General features: G+C 43.3%; 1 protein-coding gene across 1 annotated transcript in view; it reads left to right on the forward strand.

Moving 5' to 3' along the window:
- Window positions 1–253: 253 nt before the first annotated feature.
- The window catches only part of ATP5F1D (ATP synthase F1 subunit delta), a 30295-nt gene continuing 7841 nt past the window's right edge, over window positions 254–22707 (forward strand). The window contains exons 1-3 of the mRNA XM_089670081.1: window positions 254–445; window positions 12249–12402; window positions 18660–18748. Coding sequence (XP_089526207.1) covers window positions 323–445; window positions 12249–12402; window positions 18660–18748 — 366 coding nt within the window. The 5' untranslated portion in view covers window positions 254–322. The remainder of the gene's footprint in view (window positions 446–12248; window positions 12403–18659; window positions 18749–22707) is intronic.

A 22707-nucleotide genomic window follows, 5' to 3' on the forward strand; every position in this document is an offset into this window, starting at 1 on the left:
GGAAAGATTCTAGACTGCAAAAACATATATCGATTATGCCGGTATTTTCCCCTTACAAACAACAAGCCTGTATAAGCTGGACTTTCAATAAACCTTTATTTACACATTACACTCCTCGCAGCAATTGGCTGTCCTGACATGCAACCTGAGTTTCGCTTCGCCAGCGTTACCCCATTGCACGCCGGGACATGTAGTCTGCGTCAGGCAGTGGGCGGTGCGGTGAGGCACAGGGTCACACTGCAATTCCCGTGAGCTCCCGCGCGGCGGCCTGTCTTGGTATCCGGTGCCCTTGGCTTCGGTCAGAGTAGTTCCCGGCTTCACCATGATGTCCTCTCGGGCTGTTCGTTTGATCCGTTGTGCTGTACCCCGTCATGTACGAAGCTACGCTGAAGCTGCACCCAGTGGGGCGTCGGGCATGAGCTTCACATTCGCCTCCCCTAGCCAGGTTGTATCGTATGGAGTTTGGGTTGCCTGTGTTGGAGGTGTGGGTCATTGTAGAGACAAGTGTGGAGCTGGCATTCATCACTCACCATGGACAGTCCGCAGTGTACGCTTCACTTGTGGAAGAAGAGACCATCCTATTCTAGGCTCGTAGTGGGCAGATGGAAGTGTGTTGTGCTTATTACCTAGCCTCTGATGCCCTTCTAATCACTTTAACCCCTTGCCCTCCACAGGATTTACCCCCCCCCCTCCTGACCAGGCCATTTTTTGCAATACGGCGCTGCATTACTTTAACTGACAATTGCATGGTCATGCAACACTGCACCCAAATTAAATTTACAACCTTTTTTCTGCCCACAAATAAAGCTTTCTTTTGGTGGTATTTAATCACCTGTGCGGTTTTATTTTTTGCGCCATGACCAAAAAAGACTGACAATTTTGAAAAAAATTTTTACTTTTTTCTATCAAACATGTCCAGTAAAAAAAAAATTTAAAATTAAATTTTGTCATAAATTTAGACCAAAATGTATTCTGCTACATGTCTTTGCTAAAAAAAAAAAAAAAAACACAAATCTCAATACGTGTAAATTTAATTGGTTTGCGTGAAAGTTATAGCGTTTACAAATGGTGGTATAGATCCTGGGGAATTTTTTTTTTTTTTTTTTTTTTAATACTAGTAATGGCGGCGATCAGCAAATTATAGCAGGACTGCGGTGGTCTTTCTGACACGGGGGGGGGGGGGGGGACTGACTAACTAACTAACTGCCACTGACATCCTCAGTGACACCAATATAGTGATCAGTGCTAATAAAAAGCACTGTCACTGTACTAATGACACTGGGCAGGAAGGGGATAACATCTGGGGCGATCAAAGGGTTAACTGTGTGCTATTTTTACTGTATGTGCTGTGTGTGTTTTACTAGAGACACATGCTACTATACAGCAAGAGAAATATACAGCAGGATGTTACTGCTGGCAGTGCACAGACCTACGTTGTTTACACACAGGTCTGTCCCCTGTCACTGTTTCTCGGCAATCGCCGGGTGCCAGCGGGAAATCTCCGGCTGGGACCTGGCAATCGACATCTGTAGCCACCAATGGCCAGCCACCTACCTGGAAATGCAAAGTCACGTATAAATACATGATTTTGCGCAGCCCTGCCACCCTGTAGCAGTATTTCTGCTATAGGGCAGCAGGGAAATGGTTAAGCTGATAACACGGGTGACCCTTTTTTGCAGCACTGCTACCAGTCACTAATGCTAGCCATTAAGAGCTGGCAGTTTTATCGTTAGAGTTGCTGGTGATTGGCTATAGCAGTGGATTGTGCTTTGCTACAAATCGCTCTTCTTTATGATTTGTAGAGAAGCACAATGATTGCTGCAACATTTCCTAGAAAGGGCAGGTTCACACGACTCGTGGAGAAAAACGTTACATTTTGCTCGGCAGGTAGTGACCGCAGCTTCTGGCAGACGGGGGCTGTGCTTTGCGATTTTACATTACAAGGCACTGTTTCCTGTGTTGTTTTTTTTTGTTTTTCCTCTAAACGTTAATGGAACGTCACAAAGTTACATTCCATTAATTTATATGCACGTCTGCTCAGCTGAGCAACCACACATAAAAACTCAGGGTTACACAGAGACCTAAAATCTGCAGCATTGTTACAGATTTCCGCACCACTCTGCCTTACAGGTGACAGCTGCGGGAAATGTGAACAGGCCACATAGAAAAGGATTCTTTTTTTCTGTGTTCTCTTTGCAGAGAGGTGTTTTTCTTCTGCAGAAAAACGCAGCTCAGCACTAAAGTGTGAACGGGCCCTAAAGGAGATGTAGGGCCAAAGCTCTTTTGACTGTATTTCTTCTGTGGGACACAAGAGTCCGCTTCTTTCTGCACTCCTGTGTCCCATATTCAGCTGAAAGCGGGCTAAAGTCCGATCATTGCTGATGTCAAAGAGCCGGTCCAGGCTCTGGAGAGATCCTGACTTTAAAGTGTTACTAAATTCACAACAGTAAAATCAGTCTGTACTGCAGTAAAGCATGCTTGATAAAATCACTGTGGAACTTAAGGGGTCAATCCTCTGCATAGTGTAAAAAAGGTGTTTAGTCCTGTCTTCTCTGATCCTCCCCTTCTTCCAGGTTCCCCATTTCATTGCCTGATAGAACACAGCCTCAGGGACACTGCACATGCTTAGTTTGGTGTGTACTGCTAGAGTTTTTTCTTTTTCTTGGGAGAGTGCATGTGATCGGCACAGAGCCAATCAGCATTGTCCAGACAAAGGGTCAGGAGTTATGTAATCTCATAGGACAATCGGAGGAGAATGAAAACTCCTCCTACAGGCTTTACCACTGCTCTACTGAACACTGATAGAAGTCACAAGACTGCTCTAACTGCTGAGGAGAAAAGGTGTTTAGCAGTTTATATTTACTAAAAGAATTGCATTTCCATGTTGTTGTACTGTGAGAGACCAGATATAGTGAATGCAGGGTCCTGGATTTAGTAACACTTTAATGTCAGAATCCACCCAGATGCCTGACCGGCAGCTGGTTCCACCTCCCAGCCAAATGAGTAACAAAATGTGGGGTGGGGAGCTAGTATTCATTGCAAGAAAATTGCAAATGTAGAAACATAGAAGAGTGACAGCAGAAAAAAGACCAACCATCAAGTCTGCCCCATTTTTTTAAATTAATACATGTATGTGTTTGTTTTACTTTTTTGTATAGATCTTTGTCCCAGGTGTGTTTGAAACCACTTACTGTTTACTGACTCACTACCTGTGCTGAAAGTCTATTGCAGACATCAACTAGTATTTTGGTAAAATAATAATTTTCTAAGGTTAGTTTTGAACTTTTCTCCTCCTAATTTGAGGTCATGTCCCCATGTTCTTGATCTTGGTTTCAAATGTGTCACCAGCCTAAAGTGGAACTAAACCCTCCTGTTCTTTTCAGCCAAGGAAGCTGCCATCTTGGCCTCTGTTTGATCTGCAACTGCCAGGGTACTGCACATGTGATCAGTTATGACACTAGCCATTGGAGAGTTTGGCTGAAAGCACACGCAAATGTGACAGCATTCCTGACATGCCAGGAATGTAGCTGGTTTTTTAAAAACTGGTAAATTATGGGTTTATTTCTGCTTTAAGCTGGCCATAGATGGATCAAAATTCAGCCAGTTTTCCAGGAACAGGCTGAATTTTAATCCATCTATTGTAGGGATGCACCAAAACGTTTTGGCCGAAAACACCCCTTTTGGCCATTGGCCGCTATGAAAAGAAGCACCGATACAGATGCCGAAAAACCCCGCCCCTCGCTGCTGCCGCTTGGTAGTTCCCAGTCTTACCTGAGAAACCATCGAACGATCCCGGCGCTGGGCATAGAAATTAGTAAAGGAAAGATGGCCTCCACTCATCTCTTTGCCCTTGGAGGACCACAGCGATGTCACTTCCGGTTCCGGACAATTTTTTTTATTTAAAGCACTAGATCAGTGGTGGGCAACCTTTTTTTTTCAACTGAGCCAAATCTCGCCAAAACCACAATTGAAATTTATTTTGCGAGCCACATTTTTAAAACTGAAAATACATCCCCCATATAGTAATTCATCCCCCATATAGTAATTCATCCCCCCATATAGTAATTCATCCCCCCATATAGTAATTCATCCCCCCATATAGTAATTCATCCCCCCCATATAGTAATTCATCCCCCCCATATAGTAATTCATCCCCCCCATATAGTAATTCATCCCCCCCATATAGTAATTCATCCCCCCCATATAGTAATTCATCCCCCCTATAGTAATTCATTCCCCCTATTGTGTCAATTCACTTACCTTTGCTCCGCGCGTTCCTCTCGCCGTGTTCCCGCGCCGTTCCGGTCTTCAGGGCGGACTGTGAGAGGAGAGGAGTTCGTCACGCTGCCCCGCCTACATCCTGACAGCCAATGTTTGCCACGCTCCGCGGGCCGGATTAAAAGGTCCGCCGAGCCGTAGTTTGCCCATTGCTGGGCTAGCTGCAGAGTCCTGACTTTTGGGGCGGCCGCCCGAGAGGAGGGAGGGGAGCGGGCGCCCGGCACACAGAAGAGCCGCATTAAAGTTTGTAAAGAGCCGCATGTGGCTTGCGAGCCACGGCTTGCCGACCACTGCACTAGATCAATGCTTTTTTTTGATCTAATGCTTTACATTGCGGAGGAGAGATGTGGAGTCTTATTGAGTGCCCCCGTCCTCGCACATAGTGGTGAACGCATTTGTAGGGCATGCCCACATATGTAAATGGTGTTCAAACCACACGTGAGGTATCGCCACGAATGTCAGATAAGAGCAATGATTCTCGCACTAGACCTCCTCTGTAACTTTACACTACCAGCCTGTAGAAATTTTTAAAGCATCACCCATGGAGATTTTTAAGTACAGCAGTTTCATGCCATTCCACGAGTGTGCGCAATTGTAAAGTGTTACATGTTGGGTATCTATTTATTCGCCGTAACATCATCTTTCATGTTTTACATAAAAATTTATTTTTGTTTTTTTTTAATCAAAGGGTATTTTTTTTCCAAAAAATATATATTCATTTTGAAAAACTGCTGATTTCGGTTTTCGGCCAAGTGCATTTTGATTTTTCGGTTTCGGCTCCAGAATTTTCATTTCGGTGCACCACTAGTGCCGTTCCCGTTCAAGAGGAATAAAGTATAAAGCCTAACCACTTATTGCCTTAATGCATTCTTTGCAATAAGGTAAAAAATGTTAAGACATCAGTATCCTCGACACCCCCCCCCCTTACTTATTTGAACACGCATTCAATCCACCGCTGTACATGTCTGCTAATCTTCTCTCCCCCCACTTCCAGTCCTCACTGGCTTTGCTGGGGCACTGGGAGCCATTGCCTCCCGCTGCTATCAATGGAAGCCAGGAAAAAGGGGGTGGGTCTGAGTCCCGCTGTCTGTCAATGGACACTGCAGTGGAGCTTGGAAGCAAACAGGTGCCCCCATGGCAATCTGCTTCCTATGGGTGCACAGAGAAAAAGAAGCCAGAAGCGGCGGCAGGGGACCTGAAAAGAGGAGGTTTGAGGCCACTCTTTGCAATTCCATTGCACAGAGCAGGTAAGTATAGACATCTGTTATTGTTATTATTAATAATAATTTATTTATTTTTTTATTTTGCTTTACAACCACTTAAACCTATTGATTAACTTCTTTTGAACAAGACTGTTGGAAAATTTGTGTTTGAGCACATGCAGCCACTCAGTGATCAATGTATGAGAAATCCCACTGTGAATACAGTAGAGCAGCAGGGAGACCACAAATGTGTGGCTGGGGGAATCCATTACCTCATCATCTCTGGCCAGCATTAGGCTGATGACACATGGGTTATTCAATTATTCTACTGCTAGTGACAAATCGCCAAAGGCAGGATGGCTAAGAAGGCTGCCTCTGTGTCCCTGTGGAATAGCTCTCTCTGTAATCATTAGCAGCAAGATGTTGCTCTGTCGCTGACCCAAAAGCTGCTGAATCTCGATCAGTAGGAACGGGAGTGTTTACTGTGTCAACTACACAGTGAGCAACCAATCCTGCTGCTGGGGATTTTAACAAATTGTCAGTGGTAACATCGCTGGCAGCAAGGGTGCCTATATGTCATCTGCTTTACCTGTATCATAGAAGATCATTATGGTTTTCTTGGGGACATATCGCTGCAGGAAAATAACCTGTGTCATCAGCCTAAGGCTGAGCTTTCCATTGACTTCAAAGGTCAAAATGGTGTTAGGTTAGGGAATGTTATTGATGTGACCCCTAGAACTTATCCATTTTTCACACTGTTTTCAGAGTTTCTTGATCATTCGTTATCTCATCGAAAAATACAGAATCAGGGATTGCTGTTTAAAAGGTCAACTTGCTGCAGATTTGCCTTTCTTTACTGGGTTCAGAAATATAAAAATGTATGTGCCCTTTATAGGTGGTGGTTTGATTTTACTTTAAATAGTTTACAATAGCATGTCAATGTCCGAAAAAGTGTGGAGATATATGCCACAATTACAACAGCCTTAAAGGAGCTCTGTCATGAGAGAAACATGGAGGCTGCCATTGCTGACCTCTTTGTGCCATACTTTGCATCACTCTGCTGGAGAATACATACTGATTAGGACTTCTCTGATCTAATTAGATCCTGTATTGATATTGTTTTGTCCTGTCTGTCCCTATCAGCTACTTCTCTCCCTATACAAGTACAGAAGTACCTTGAAGCATGTCAAATGCTGATTTAATCACATCTACAATGAATTTTGTGATCCCACAGGTATCTCAACCTGATGTCATTGCACTTACCCATCCAAGCTCTTGAACACAGTGACCTGTTCTACTTGTTCTGGGTCAGTTTTTAGCTCCACGTAGCAGTCAGTCAACTATCATTTTAAAGAGTTTAGTAATGGCAGGTCCTGTATTTCTCTTATGACAGTTTTTTTTTTTTTTTTTTAAGCCACTTGAATACTATCCGGTATACACCCCATATCTTATCAGGCCATTTTTGAGTTTTTAAGGTTTTAGTGCTTTGAGAGTTTGACAATTATTGTCATGCAACACTGTACCCCTGTACCCAAATAAATTTTATACAAGTACTATAATTGCTGTCTTCCACGCATGGCTTCTGATATTCCGCACCGCCATCTTGCATTTAGAGCCGACTGTAATTTCCTGATTACTCACAGCCTGGCCCCTACTGCGCATGCGCAAGATCACTGGCTGCAGGGAAACTGGTCCTGTAGTCTCCTGGGAAGGGTGTCCCAAGGAATGAGGAAGTGGAAGTGAGTACTACCAAAAAAGGTACTCGCTCCACTTAAAACATGGTTCTTAAGGAGAGTGCTGGCTTCACGAGGGAGATCAGTGAACAGATGAATCTTCATCATGATGGTCCCGGGCACCCAGGAGGGCCAGGTAAGCCCAGGTCACATGGTGAGGGGTGGTTCAGGCAAGGGTGGCAACACCTTCTTTTAAAATCTCTTAAAAGCTGACAGCTAGTAGTAAAAATGTGAACAAACTCTGTGGCAGCTTCCAGTATTTATATACACTGGTGCTGCCATCCCCTGTAAGAGTTGGGGTGGCAGTGAAAAGGTTAAATGCTTCAACAAAGTTGCTGTTACAGGAACTGATAGGTGACTGCAAAACAATTAGGTCATCTTGGGTCACCATGGCCGGAACCAAAATCCCCAGGGTTGGCTTATTTTAGATACTAGGGGGAGTGGTGGTGTTCACTCTGTCATGCAACAGTGCTTGGACCTAGTAATTGGCTGCTAGACATGTGCACTGTCACATGGGAGGAGGTCACATGTTCTTCTGGAGAAAGCACCAACATTTGTCATTTGGTGGCATGTTGAATTCAGAGTGTCCATAAGGGTAATCTGTCCTTGGTGCAGGTTAGCTCCCTCCCTGTGGCTGCAGCTGTTGCACAGACATCGCAGTGGCTGAAGAGTTTGTATATGGGTGGATGAACCCTAACAAGGATTCAGAGACACTGTTTACCCATCAAGTCTGCTTTCTTTGTGATTGACAGCAGGCAGTGGGAGGTTCCATAGCAAATAGAGAGCCTGTTATTAGCTATAAAATCAACCCACTGTCTGCTGTCATCAACAAGGAAAGAGCTGCCATGATGTGTAACTAGTCTCTCAGGCTCCACTCACTGTCAGCCTCACTGGTTGCTAGTGGCTTGTCAGCTCTGATGGCATCCTTGACCACCAGTGAATGGTGGTGAGGGGGTACCAGGAGTAAACACAATGTACAGAGACCAGCACTCAGCAAGAAAAAAAAAACAGTGGCTGCAGCTGCTGATCGATGAAACATTTTCCAATTGTCCTATCAACAGGCGTCAATCAAGTGATCGGCTTCTGTCACGTAGGGATAGCCACACACTTGGTCCCTGCTGAACCATCAGGATTTTGATCGGTGGATGGCCAGATTTAGTTTGGTAGTCCAGGTATGCAGTTTGCTTTGTTTCTGCTATCCAGCCCAGACCTAAATACCAAGATATCAGTTTAGTTTGTGTAGCTTTTTTTACCTAAATCTTGCTCTTCTGTTTACCGAGAACTACAGAGTTTTCATGCTTTTTTTTTTGTGATAGCTTAGGGCAGCCAATTCACTTGAATGGGCTGCCCTGTGCACGGCTAACATGCCAAAGTAGTTCCTGCACCTTTTTTGGCACTGAGCCTCTCATATTTTGGTACTGTTTTTGCAAATTTTTCACGCGATATGACAACTCACGACTGGTAGCCATGCTTAGTGTGTCATTAAGGAATAATGGCACTGCAAGCAGGATGTGTGTTTTCAGGAAGTTAGGTCCTAAATGCGGAGCTAAAGTTCATAATACTTAGTCATTCTGAAGGCTTATTTTTTTGTTTTAATAACAAACATGTCTATACTTACCTGCTGTGTGTAGTAGTTTTGCACAGAGCAGCCCAGATCCTCCTCTTCTCGGGTCCCCCGCCAGCACTCCTGGCCCCTCCCTTCTGTCGGATGCCCCCACAGAAAGCAGCTTGCTATGGGGGCACCCACTGCTCTCTGTCCATTCACACACAGAGCCGCAGGTCGACCCTGCCCCCTCTCTCTTCTCATTTGCTCACTGGCTGTGACTGAGAGCAGTGGGAGCCATTGGCTCCTGCTTCTTTCTCAGCCAATGAGAAGAGGGAGTCCAGGGATAGCAGTGACTCCAGTGCACATCACTGGATCGAGAGGGGGATTCAGGATAGCAGAGACTCCAGTGCACATCACTGGATCGAGAGGGTAAGTATTAGGGGGTAGGCTGGGGAGGGGGGATGCTGCACAGAGGTTTTTTATCTTCATGTATAGAATGCATGAAGGTAAAAAACCTTGAGCCTTTAGCGCCACTTTAAATCTGCTCCAGTGGTCTGATGCATCTTCTTTTTACCACTTCTTGGGACAGGGTCTTCGACTGTCTTGAATGATTGGCATGAGATGGCAAAATCCCCACTATTTTATTGTACTGAAGACTGAGAGCACACAGAAGTTTATTTTATTGCAGAAGAGACATAGGGGGTCAGTTCACTAAAGGTTACCGCATGCGATAACACTATCACGTGACTCATTTGGATAAATTATCAAATGCGGTAACAAAATGTTCAATTCACAAATAAATAATGCTTCTGCTGTATTTAACGCAAAATTAAAAATGTGTCACTAAATGCCACAAAAAATCATGAGGTAAGCTGTTAAGTCCAGTTCACAAACACGACATAAAGTACAAAAGAAACTATATTTATCACCAGGGTTTTGCTGGCGGTATCGCATGTGGTATTTTTTTAAAAAAACAGTGTGGGTCCCTCCCAGATCCATACCAGACCCATAATCCCTTAGGATTGTGAGGGGACCCTCATGCCATTTTAAAAAAAATTATTTTGGTGTGGGGTTCCCCCAAAATCCATTCCAGACCCACAGGGCCTGGTACGGATGGGAGGGGGAGCCGCACACTGTTTTTTTTTCATCATTTGTAATTGCTTGCATGGTTTGTTTTCAGTCAGCTGATAACGTTTGAGTTCTCTGTTGTTAAGGCCACCACGGCTGGCTTCCTTCACAACTAACTGCAGTGTGATAAATTACCGCATGAAAATATGCGGTAATTACCACAATACAGATATTTTACCGCAGGAGTTATTTACCGCAAAATTCTTAGTGAATTGCACATTTGCAAAAAATTACCATATGCATTATTTTACCAAATTTTTTTCAGTTATTTAACTCTTAGTGAATTGACCCCTATGGGTTATGGTGACCCAGTGAAGTGACTGGCCTCAAATAATAAAGAGATTAAACAAATCCTCCTACATAAATTGTACCTGTCTTTCTGCAGTCTTCTCTTCTCTAGTGCTGGATTTATAAAGCTTGTCTGAGCGTTCAGAAGAAAGGGGTGCAGGGAGCTGAAATTGCACTGTGGGGAAAAAATGATAAAAATTTCCTATTGTTGCAGTGTTGCATGACCGCGCAATTGTCATTCAAAGTGTGAGAGCGCTGAAAGCTGAAAATGTACCTGGGCACGACGGGGGTAAAAGTGCCCAGTAGGCACATGGTAATTCATATCATGAATTTAAATGAATATGAATTAAAAAAAATACAATCCAGTAACATAACCTAACTTTTATTGAAAGTAATATACAAAAAAAATTGGACAAAAAAATGAAGTATATTTAAAATGAAAAAAGCTCTTTTGGCTGTACTTCTGTGGATTATAGGAGTGCAGTTCGTTCTGCACTCCTGTGACTCGTTTTCAGCTGACAGCGGACTAAAGTCGGCTGGTCCAGGCTGGGGAAAGAGCCCAACTTTAAAGTTAGGATCCACCCCAGAGTCTGGAGCGGCGCCTGGGCCAGCCACTCCCTCCCCCTCCACAGTCCAGCACTTCGGTGAGCTCTGGGGGGACAGAGCAGACAGACTGACAATCCCGCTCTCTGCTCAGAGCGGAGAGAACTCAGTGGTCATGTGCTTGCTGAATTCTCACCTTTAGAGCCGGCGGGGGACAGATGCAGTATGGGACAGGTGTTGCATCCACCTAGGTAAGTATAATTGGGGGGGGGGGGGGTAAGTTCTACTTCTCTTTTAAATAGAGGCATTTTTGCACTCAAGTCAGTGGGATGAAATTTTGCTTTGATGTCAATTATCATTATCGGCACTTTTTTTTTTTTTTTTTTTTTTCCTTTCAGCAGAACACCTATAACTTTATTTTTGGCCAATAATTTTTGGTGGCCCATATATTGGTGCATCATTAGTCTGAGGTTTACAACCATTTTAAGCATTTTGGTTTCTTTGTTGCTCTTGGAGAGTTCTTCTCTTGTCTGGGTAAACATTGTCAGCAGCACAGAAAATTGTGAATCTCTCTAATTGAATCTGGCATAACCGTAAAAGCTTGACAGGCTCTAACCCTTCTATTTTCTAGCCAAGAAAGGTTTTGGCAGGGTATACACTTGAAGCAATGCACTTTATTTAAACTGGACCTTTTAGTCATTTCACAAGTTTGCAAGTTTATGTTCTTAGTGTCACAATGTATAGCAACAAGATGATTAAAAAAAAAACAATTGAAAGAACATCCTTGAGCTCCAGCTGAGTGAATTGTTCTGGATTAAATTGATATTAGTTGGCAGCAGGCAGGAAGCATTTTCTCTCCTCCAATGATCAGACTGCAGCAACAACTTTGTAGCAAGTCACAAGTTGAGAGGCAGCACAACAGGGCAGCCAAGAAACTACACTAGCACCAGGATGTATGTGACCATCATTTTTGGTATCTCAGTCCAAGAAATAGATGCTGGCACCTGGTTAATGCCCTAACAAAGATAGCTCCATCCTAGAGAACAAAGCAGATAAAGGCATTGTCGGAGGAAGTATAGTCATCTTTGTGAGAGGTAAAATATAACCTGGAAGTGTTACACCCACACATTGGTTAGGGTGCACTAAACACAAAAATATATATCTGTTGCTAGGTCCCGTTCATGAGGAAAATATGACTTTCTTGTTACCCCTGAAAGGTCATACTACATTGTTTTGTATTTTTGATACACTGAATACATCCATAGCAAATATGCCATACATATCAGTAAATTGACCTTGTTAGCCCCCAATGGTAATCCATCTGTGAAGTGGGTGGGTGATTGGTGTTTTTCAGATCAGCTATGGCCATTTTGCTTGGTCTGTGTGCTGCTCGGTTTTAGATAGACATAGCCATTCTCTAATTTTAATCAATTTCTTGGAGAGTTTGTAAAAAGTACAAGTTAACTTTTTTTTCTGTAATGCATGAAAGTAAATAAAACACTTTGCTAAAACTAGTCTCTCCTGGCATAGATCTTTTACAGTAACGCTAACGTGAAACAAGTGGATGTTCCTACAACTACGGGAATGTTTGGTATCCTAGCAAGTCATGTCCCAACATTGCAAGTTCTCAGACCTGGACTTGTCACAGTGTTTGATGAGAATGGATCTGCAACCAAGTACTTCGGTGAGTGTCTCTGAGATACAAAGCACTACTTAATGAAGTATGTAGTAACCCTTGGTTCACATATATGCAGCTGTGCAGGCCACATTTTGCACGTGCACGAGAGCCCATTCATTTGAATGGACTCCCGTGACACGCAGAGAAGAAGTCCCTTGACTTCTGATGAAAACGCAGCCCGCAGGGGAACCACAGTTCCCAGTACGGTTGCATTTTCCAGTGCGGGAGGCATGCCATTAGAACTAATGGCATCCACCCGGGGGTCCGCATTCCTCTGTGCGGGTGGTGCGACTGCACGGATCCGCAGCCACACCACCCGCACATATGTGAACCTAGCCTTAAAGTAGAACTAATTCCTGTCCTTTTAAAGCTGAGGAAGCTGCCTCTGTTTGATCTGCGGTTGCCATGGTTCTGCACATGTGATCAGTTATGATACCAAGCATTTGATGGCTTGACAGTTCATTTAAGAGCACAAGAAACTGATCATTAGAATTCACGGCCTACTTTGAAGTTTACTGTTTTAGGAAACGGTTAAATCAAACCGCTTGGTTCTGCTTTTACAACTTTCCCACTGCCCTATAGTAGAAGTACTGCTACAGGGTGGCAAGGCTGCACAAAATCACGTATATATATTTGTGATTTGCAGTCTCGGGTAGGGGGCGCGCGTGCCTCCCTATCCGCACTACTATTGTAAGCTAGGGATGTCAACCACCGGGTCCCAGCTGACACTTGGTAATCGTAAAGCTAACGGGAGAGATCTGTGTGTAAACAACACAGGTCTCTCTCCTGTCAGCAAGGACATGCTGCTTTGTATTTCCCTGCACAGCAGAGATTTACAAAGCAGCATGTCTCAGTAGTAAAGCACACAGTACATTATGTAAAACACATACAGCACACAGTTAACCCTTTGATCACCCCATATATTAACCCCTTCCTGCCCAGTGTCATTAATACAGTCAGTGCTTTTTATTAGCACTGATCATTGTATTAGTGTCACTGGGGATGTCAGTGGCAGTTAGTCAGTTCCCACTCAGTGTCAGAATACCCACCACAGGTCTACTATAAGTTGCTAATTGCCACCATTACTAGTATTCAAACAATAGATAAAAATTCCAGTATACATGCCGCCATTTGTAATCACTATTACTTTCATGTAAACCAAGTAATTTACACGTATTGGGATTTTTTTTTTTTTTTTTAGCAAAGACGTAGCAGAATACATTTTGGCCTAAATTTATGAAGAAATTTAGATTTTTTTTTTATTGGATATGTTTTATAGCAAAAAAGTGTGTATATATTTTTTCTTTTCAAAATTGTCGGTCTTTTTTTGATTATAGAGCAAAAAATTAAGTGCAGAGGTGATCATATACCACTAAAAAAAGATTTGTTTGTGGGTAAAAAAGGACATTTATGCACAGCGTTCATGACCACGCAATTGTCAGTTAAAGTAACGCAGCGCCGTATCACAAAAAATGGCCTGACCAGGAAGGAGGGTGAATAGATAAATGCTCATGTTATGTACCAGAGTTTGGAACCTGTTGTGTCAAATAATCTTTATATTTCGGTAGCAAGATTTGCACAGGCCATTAAGAAGGTGTCACTCGCTTTACAGTTCAGTCTCCCACTTGTTCTTTGTTAAAATCTATTGAAGTATGTGGCGCCATCATTTACTGTTGTAATAGATACAGTGGAACTGTAACAATGGTAATGTCTTACCCCTGCAGTTTCTGAGTAGTCTGCTGTTTTTAGTAGTTGTGGATTCAGCGTAAAAAAAAACAAAAAAAACCTTCTCGCCGTGTTTTTTCAGCAACACTTTTTATGGGATTTATATGGGATGAATATTAAAGTGTTACTAAACCCAGGACCCTGCATTCACTATATCCGCTGTCCCACAGTACACAGAACATTGAAGTGCAATTATTTTAGTAAATAGAAACTGCTAAATACCTTTTCTCATCAGCAGTTAGAGCAGTCTCGTGACTTCAGCAGAGCACTGGTTAAAGCTTGTAGGCGTTTTCTCTAGGAGGATGGAAATCCCCTGACCTCTGTCTGGACAGTGCTGAATGGCTCTGTGCTGATCACATGCACTCTCCCAAGAAAAAAAAAACAAACTCTAGCAATACACACTAAGCTGAGCATGTGCAGAAGGGCAAGGGTTCATCAGCGTGGGCATTTGAACAAGAGGAGGTGCAGAGGAGAACAGATCAAACAGCCTTTTTACACAGTGCAGAGGATTAACCCCTTAGGTTCCACAGTGAGTATAACAAGCATGCTTTACTGCATATACAGACTGATTTTACTGTTGTGGGTTTAGTAACACTTTAAGGCATGTAAAGTGTGTCTAAAAGGAACAACACTCAAATTTCAACCCATGAAATACACAAGTATAGTCTGGGCTTTTTTTCTCAGAGAATAGGTGCAGGAACTCTCCCTTTCCAAATCACCCTGTCTCCGTCCCTGCTTTCCACCCCTTATCTACCTCCCAGTACCACCCTTTTAGAGAATACAAAACTAGGAATCCATTTGTATGGAATAATAACAATAAAAGTAGTAAAACGATCCCTTGTAGCCAGGACCACCTGCAACAAAATACCCTCCACCAGCAGCAATAATCCTCTGGCAGCATCAGTAGATCTCTCCACAGCCAGCATCAATAAACCCTCCAGCAGCTAGCAACGATAGACCCCTCCCTTAACAGTAGATCCCTCCCAGCAACAATTGACCACAGCAACATAAGACCCCCAGCAACAATAGATCTGCAACTATCAACAGCATACCTTCCCAGCATCAATAGACACCCTCCTCTCAAAAATAGATCCCCTCCAGCGACGATAAATCGCCCAGCAGCCTGCATCAGTGGGCCCTGCATTACACCCCACCACCCTTGCCGTTACATACATTCAGTGCTGGAAGTGCCGAAACTGCACCGCTGAAAAAAAAAAAAACAAAAAGCCTTGAGTATAGTATTCAACATGTCATGCAGCTTATCTGTCGTGATACAAAACTGAAATATCACTTTTAAAAAGACTAGGCCTCCTAGTGAGTTCTTCTTCCCTCCTTCTTTTTACTTTAAAGATACTTGATCAGGGAGACAAAAATGAAACCCTGCTACAGGATTTGGGTGCCTGCACATCACCTGTAGCAGCCTTTCAAACCTTCTTGTCATGGTGAAATCTAAGACTGTTCTGACAAGCAAGGCTTGGCACTTTCTAAATGGTGCCAAAGCATGGCCGCCCTGTCCTACAGTCCAGCACATTCTGTTGGCTGTTTAGGCATTCGGAATTTATGCCAATTACTGACACTACCTAAAAGTGTCACATCTGTGCTTGTTGGAAAGGTCCAAAATTCATCCATGGCAGGGCAGTTTGGCAAGGGCATCTGACTGCTAGGGTGCAGGGAAATAGAGGCTGTCAGAACTTATCTGACAGCCTCTATTTCCGTGGGAAGAACCCACGGTTGTAGATGATCAGGTGGGCAAAACTGCTTTTCCCTTGTCCCCCTAGATTTAAATGAGCATTTATCCCTTGAAGTGCAGGGGACTTTCTTGCAGCTTTATTGACGTTTCAGATATATTAACCACTTGTCCTCCAGATGATTTATCCCCACCCACTGCCCTTCCTGACCAGGCCATTTTTTTTTTCATTACGGCGCTGCATTGCTTTAACTGACAATTGCACGGTCATGCAAAGCTGTTCCCAAATAAAATGTATGTCCTTTTTTTTTTTTTTCCACTAATAGAGCTTTCTTTCGGTGGTATTTGATCGCCTGTGTGTTTTTTTTTGTTTTTTTTTTTTTTTTTTTTTTTTTGTTTTTGAGCTGTACAAAAAAAAAACTTGACAATTTGAGAAAAAAAAACTCTTTTTGACTTTTTGTTATTGAACATGCCCAGTAAAAAATTTCAAAAAGCAAATTTCATCATAAGTTTATGCCAAAATGTATTCTGCTACATGTCTTTGCTAAAAAAAAAAAACAGAAAAAACCCCAATACGTGTAAATTAATTGGTTTGAGTGAAAGTTATAGCGTTTACAAATGATGGTATATATACTGGGATTTTTTTTTTTTTTTTGCTTATTTTTACTAGTAATGGCGGTGATAAGTGACTTATAGTGGGACTGTGGCGGACATTCTGACACTGGCGGGAACTGACTTGGTGTCACTGACATCCCCAGTGACACCAATACAGTGATCAGTGCTAAAAAAAAAAAAGAGCACTGACACTGTACTAATGGAACTGGGCAGGAAGGGGTTAACATGAGGGGCGATCAAAGGGTTAACTGTGTGCTGGGAGTGTTTTACGTGTGTGCGCGCGCGTGTGTCACTGTAATCACACTGCTGTGTGTGACATGTCTCAGAAGGGGGCAGGGTAGGGTGGGGGAGTACTTCCATTCCGACTAATGGATGTGGGTACCTTCCAAAACTAGGGGTGCACTGATACAGATATCGGTGCCAATATTGAGTATTTTCACAAGTACGAGTACTCATGAAAATGCTTCCGATACCTGAAAACGATACTTTGCTTTGTGATTTGCATCAATAAAAAATGTATGGATGCAAATTGCACTGAAAGGAATAGCATGCAATTTGAATAGGAATGTGATTTTTAAAATCCCCAGACTTGTGAAGCGGAAATCTCTCCTCTGCTTGCAGGGATGACAGCACAGGCTAGACTGCTTCTGATTGGTGCAGTGCTGACCATTCCAAAGCAGTCTAGCCCATACTGTCATCCCTGCACTGAGAGGACAGAAAGCTACAGGGATTTCAAATCCCCAGCTTTTTCTTCTGTGACAGCATGGGATCAGTGCAGGGAGGTTTCCCGCACCACTCCTGTGTAAACTCAGGCTATGACAAGCCTGGGTTCACACAGGAGCAGTGGGGAAATGGCATGCCATTTTTGGCAGGAATTGCATTGCTGTTCAAATCACATACTATTCTTTGTGGTGCAATTTGCGTCCATACTTTGTATCAATTGCAAATTGTACGCATTGGTACTCGGTGTTGGCGAGTACTGCACCGAAAGTATTGGTACTAGTCGCCAATCAAAAAAGGGTATCTGTGCATCCCTAATGTAAACCCAACATTTCACATTCTTGATATGCGCCTGCTGTACCATGTACTTGTATAAAAAAGTATTCTGTTCTCTTTGTATTGCTTCCTTTGTGTGAATACCTGGTGTTCTTTCAAGTCCCTCTGTCTTCCTATTAAAAACTGACCACAATATGCATGAGAGCACAGCGTGGTCAGTTCTCTAGCTATGCTGAAATTCCACCTGCTTTCCTCCCAATGATCAGGCTTGTGCTGACATGCCTTAGTATATGGGATGCTCACTGCTCTTTTGCTCAGTGAAGACCAAGAATTGAGCGATCAGAGGCCATGTGATTGCTTAGTTCTCAGTCTTAAGATGGCAAGGGGCAGCTGCAGTACTGGACCGATGCTACAGCCATATAGGTGACTATGTATTTGTTTTTTTGACATCCCGGCCCTTCTACAGTGAAAACACTAACATTCTCTTTTATCCACCTTGTTTGTGTGGATGATGGAATCTGTTAGTGTGGTTTTTTTGTTTTGTTTTTTTTCCTTTTTGTTTAGCCTACACCTGCAGGATGAAAATCAAAACTAACCATGTAAGGCCAGCTTTAGCTCCTAGAAGAACGAACTTGCCTTATGTAGGTCCTAAAGTATCAGTACTGATCATGCCTTTCATCCTATCCAAAAGGCTTTAAAGCATTACAATTTCTGATTTAAGACAGAGAATCTATTCAAAACTTTGCCCATGGGTGTTATGGAACTATCCAAATATTTAACCAGATTTCTCCTTACATTAAAAGCACCCAGGGTGCGAGGGATATTTTTATTTTTTTAAGTGACCCTAAAATTATTTTCCCTATACGATTACATATAATATATGCTCCTGTTTGTGTTACATTAGTATCAACTGTACCATAAAAGCAAAATTAACCAAGTGCATCAATTAGATTGCTATAATCAGTCAAGTTGGGGTCTGTATACAGCTAATACAAGTAGAGAGGAAAACCGGCTTTGTAATGTAAGTTAAAGATACCATAATTCAAGTCTGGAAGGTTCTCGATCAAACTTTTGTCCATGAACGTGGTATCTAAAATACCCAAGACTACACCTATATAGACAGATTTAAAAAAGCACTGATCACTGAAAGTACCATAATGACAGTGAAATGAAAGATGAGTTGAAGCATAAGACATATAGGAGTGTAATAACTGCATCATTCTGTTCTTTTGTCTTTTAGTGAGCAGCGGGTCTGTGACAGTGAATGTAGATTCCTCTGTACAGTTGCTGGCTGAGGAAGCAGTAAAGCTGGACATGTTGGATCCAAGTGTAAGTACAAAGCTGTGCTATTACATGGATAAATGATCAAACACTTTTCTGGCAGACAGGGAGACAGGTTATGCAGCCTTAACCACTAGCCTACAGGGCACTTATACCCCCTTCCTGCCCAGGCCAATTTCAAGCTTTCAGCGCTGTCACACTTTGAATGACAATTGCGTGGTCATGTAACACTGTACCCATATGACATTTTTATCATTTTTATCATTTTTTTGTGACAGAGCTTTATTTTGGGGGTATTTAATCACCTCTGGGTTTTTGTTTTTTTTTTTCTTAAACCAAAAACCACTGAAAATTTTGAAAAAAAAAAAAAAAAGCTTTTCCTTAGTTTTTGTTATAAAATTTTGTACACAAGGGATTTTTCTCCTTCACTGATGTGCACTAATGAGGCTGCACGGATGGACACTGATGGGTGGCACGGATGGACACTGATGGGTGGCACGGATGGACACTGATGGGGTGGCACGGATGGACACTGATGGGGTGGCACGGATGGACACTGATGGGGTGGCACGGATGGACACTGATGGGGTGGCACGGATGGACACTGATGGGGTGGCACGGATGGACACTGATGGGGTGGCACGGATGGACACTGATGGGGTGGCACGGATGGACACTGATGGGGTGGCACGGATGGACACTGATGGGGTGGCACTGATGGGGTGGCACTGGTAGGTGGCACTGATGGGCATTGAAAGGCAGCACTCATATGGCACTGTTGGGCGGCACTGACTGGCACTGTTGGGCGGCACTGACTGGCACTGTTGGGCGGCACTGACTGGCACTGTTGGGCGGCACTGACTGGCACTGTTGGGCGGCACTGACTGGCACTGTTGGGCGGCACTGACTGGCACTGTTGGGCGACACTAAAAGGCAGCTGAGATGGGCACTGATATGTGGCATTGATGTGCACTGGTAGGCACTGAAATGTGGCATTGATGGGCACTGGCAGGTGGCATGGATGAGCACTGACAGCTGGCACTGATGGGCACTGGCAGGTGGCACTGCTGGGGCTACACAGATCATCAGGGCACGCTGATCATCAGTGCCCTGATGATCAGTGTAGATGTCCCCTTTGAGGGATGCTGATTACCAGCTCTCCTCTCCTCTTGAGCTGTCAGCATGACAGCTCGTGAGGAGGGAAATGGCGATAACCGGCATTTCCTTATTTACATGTGATCAGCTGTGATTGGACACAGCTGATCACATGACCAAGCCGACATCTTCGGCTCTTTCCGTTGACCGGTGAAACACTGTGTCCGAGAGACACAGAGCACCGGCAATCGCCGCGCTCCGGGAGCCACACAGCGCGTTTAGAATGGGAGGACATCATATGACGTTCTCCCAGAACGAGAGAACCACCTTGCGTCCGTCATTTTACTATATGGCGGGCGGGAGGCGGTTAATAAGATTTAGAGGAGAAGAACCAAACTGTATAATTTTAAAGGAGTTCTATGGTCACCACAAAAACTTTCATTTTGCAAAATCAGCATGACAACAGTACAAATAGTAGTTATATTTGACAATCAAATATATTCTTACTTGAAAAATCTTCATTAATGCGCATTCTGCCTGTCTGCTGGCCATTTTTCTACAACTTCCTAGATTCTTTGCAGCTTCTCCTCTGCTTTTTGCTTTTGTTTAAGGACTACATATCCCATGGTACCTTTCTGCCTTTAAGAAAGGGTTCCTGTAAGGACTGTACCTCCTGAAACTCCTTCTGTTATGTCCTCTGTAGTTCAGAAGACACAGCAGCATCTACTCACAGGACATAGTGAATATGTGTCATTTTCACATGGATTAAGAAAAAATTATGAATGCTGATTCAGGTTACACCAGTTTTCAGTTCAGTTTAGGGACCCATTCATACTGACACCAGATGAATGCCAGTCACTGCTAGGACACATAGAAAACAAAAGCCTGTAAGCTATCAAGTGATTTAGAGAGCTTTTGAGTTGGTGCATGATTTTGTTTCCATTTGAATGGCAATAGGTTATTCACATAGACCAATCAAGCATGATAAGTTAAATGATTGGCTGTCTTTAAGCCTTCTAGCTTCTTGCTGAGGTAGCCATACTAATATTAAAACACACATGGAATAGACCAGAGGACGAGGAAAATCATAAAGCATACCAAGGACAAGAATGCTGCATTACAGCTCTGGACACTTGCTGGGTCTGTACAACTCAGATTGCATACCTTGTTCTGGCTAAGTAGAGCTGGGAATATTAAAGTGTTACTAAACCCAGGACCCTGCATTCACTATACGCTCTCCCACAGTACACAGAACATGGGAGTTCAATTATTTTAGCAAATATAAACTGATAAATACCTTTTCTCATCAGCAGTTAGAGCAGTCTTGTGACTTCAGCTGAGCTCTGGACAGTGCTGATTTGCCCTCTGAGCTCTTGATCAGTGCTGATCACAGGCACTATTCCAATAAAAAAAAAACCTCTCTAGCAATACACACTAAACGGAGCATGTGCAGAAGGGCTACAGGTTCAGTCTGTCTTATCAGTGTGGACATTTGAAGAAGAGGAGGGAGGCAGAGAAGTCAGGATCAAACAGCCTGTTTACTGTTGTGGGTTTAGTAACACTTTAATTAAGCTTTGAGTACCCCAGGACAAGAACAAGTGGTCCACAGTGGAGGCAGCTTCTTATGAAACAGGACTTTGGAAAAATGTAATTGTTATATCTGCCAGCCACTCTTTTCCCTATGTTAGCAAGTTTGACACACAGTCAAAAGCAGTTATGGCTGCCTTAGTAAATGAGAATGGGATAGCGCCAGGGTTCACCACAGTTGTTTTAAAATATATCACTTATTATTTTACTCGTCACCAAAGATGTTCCCAAAAACTTGAACAGCCCTTTCATAGATTACAAATTGATATATCCAGATGCCCAAGTCAGGATCTTACGAGTATGCACTTGTCCGTAGAGAAATGTGTTCTGAAGGGCAGAGGTTTGGTTGGTGGCAAATGCAACAGCATGCATATCTTAAGAAGATTGTGCAATCAGATTTTAGTGTTTCCTGCTCATTTTATATACAGCTGCATACCTGAGTCTTGTTTAAAATACCTTTTTATGGGATAAGTCTGTTTCATAAAGCAGAATTTAACCCCAAACTTTTTTTTTTAAAGCAGAACTAAAGTTTGATATCATACACTGTAAGCAGGCAGGCACTTTATTGCATAAGAAACATTGCATAAATCACACCTACCTGTCTGCTCACAGTGATTCCCAGACTGTAAACTGAGCTGCACATGCAGCTTAGTTTACAGTGGCCAGGCCAATCTTGCTTGCTAGATGACGAGCTCCTGTGCAGGAGTGACCTCATCCCATGCTGGCCAATAAAGATGCTTGCACTGGCGAGCGAGTGTTGGGAAAGCAAGTATTTCTCCCCTTTAGTTCTGCTTTAAGGATTTTTTTCCCTTAATTTTTCACCTGGTGATCCCACCAGTAAGTCAGTTATTGTTCAGCATCCCTTAACCCTCCTAGCGGTAATCCCGAGTGTGATTTGGGGTTAATTTACAGTACCATAAGTGGTAACCCCGAGCCACACTCGGGATTACACTGCAGTCCTTACACTGCGATCCCCCGATCCTTACCTTCTCCTGCGATCCTCCGATGTCCTCCTGCTGTGTCCTCCGGCCCATGCCAGCATCCGTTTTCTGGGTTCCCTTCCCTGCGAGTGTTGCGAATCTCCCGGAACCGGTGGGAGATTAAAAAAAGTAAGAACATGACATACACACAATACATTGTAATCTGTTAGTATTACATTACTGTATCAAACCATTTCCCCTAAATTTTGTCCCTAGTGCTTTGTCCTGTGCCCTGTCTGCACTTTTACTGTTCTTTTTGCCTGGACACTTGAGAAACATCCATGGCATCCAAAAAGCTTCCCTTTAGGTCAAAAGCGGTTTTAGACCAGCTAGAGAACAGCGATA

The sequence above is a fragment of the Staurois parvus genome, unplaced genomic scaffold, assembly GCF_062004578.1.
Source record: "Staurois parvus isolate SC_StPar_1 unplaced genomic scaffold, SC_StPar_1.0 ptg000086l, whole genome shotgun sequence".
NCBI classification, from domain to species: Eukaryota; Metazoa; Chordata; class Amphibia; order Anura; family Ranidae; genus Staurois; species Staurois parvus.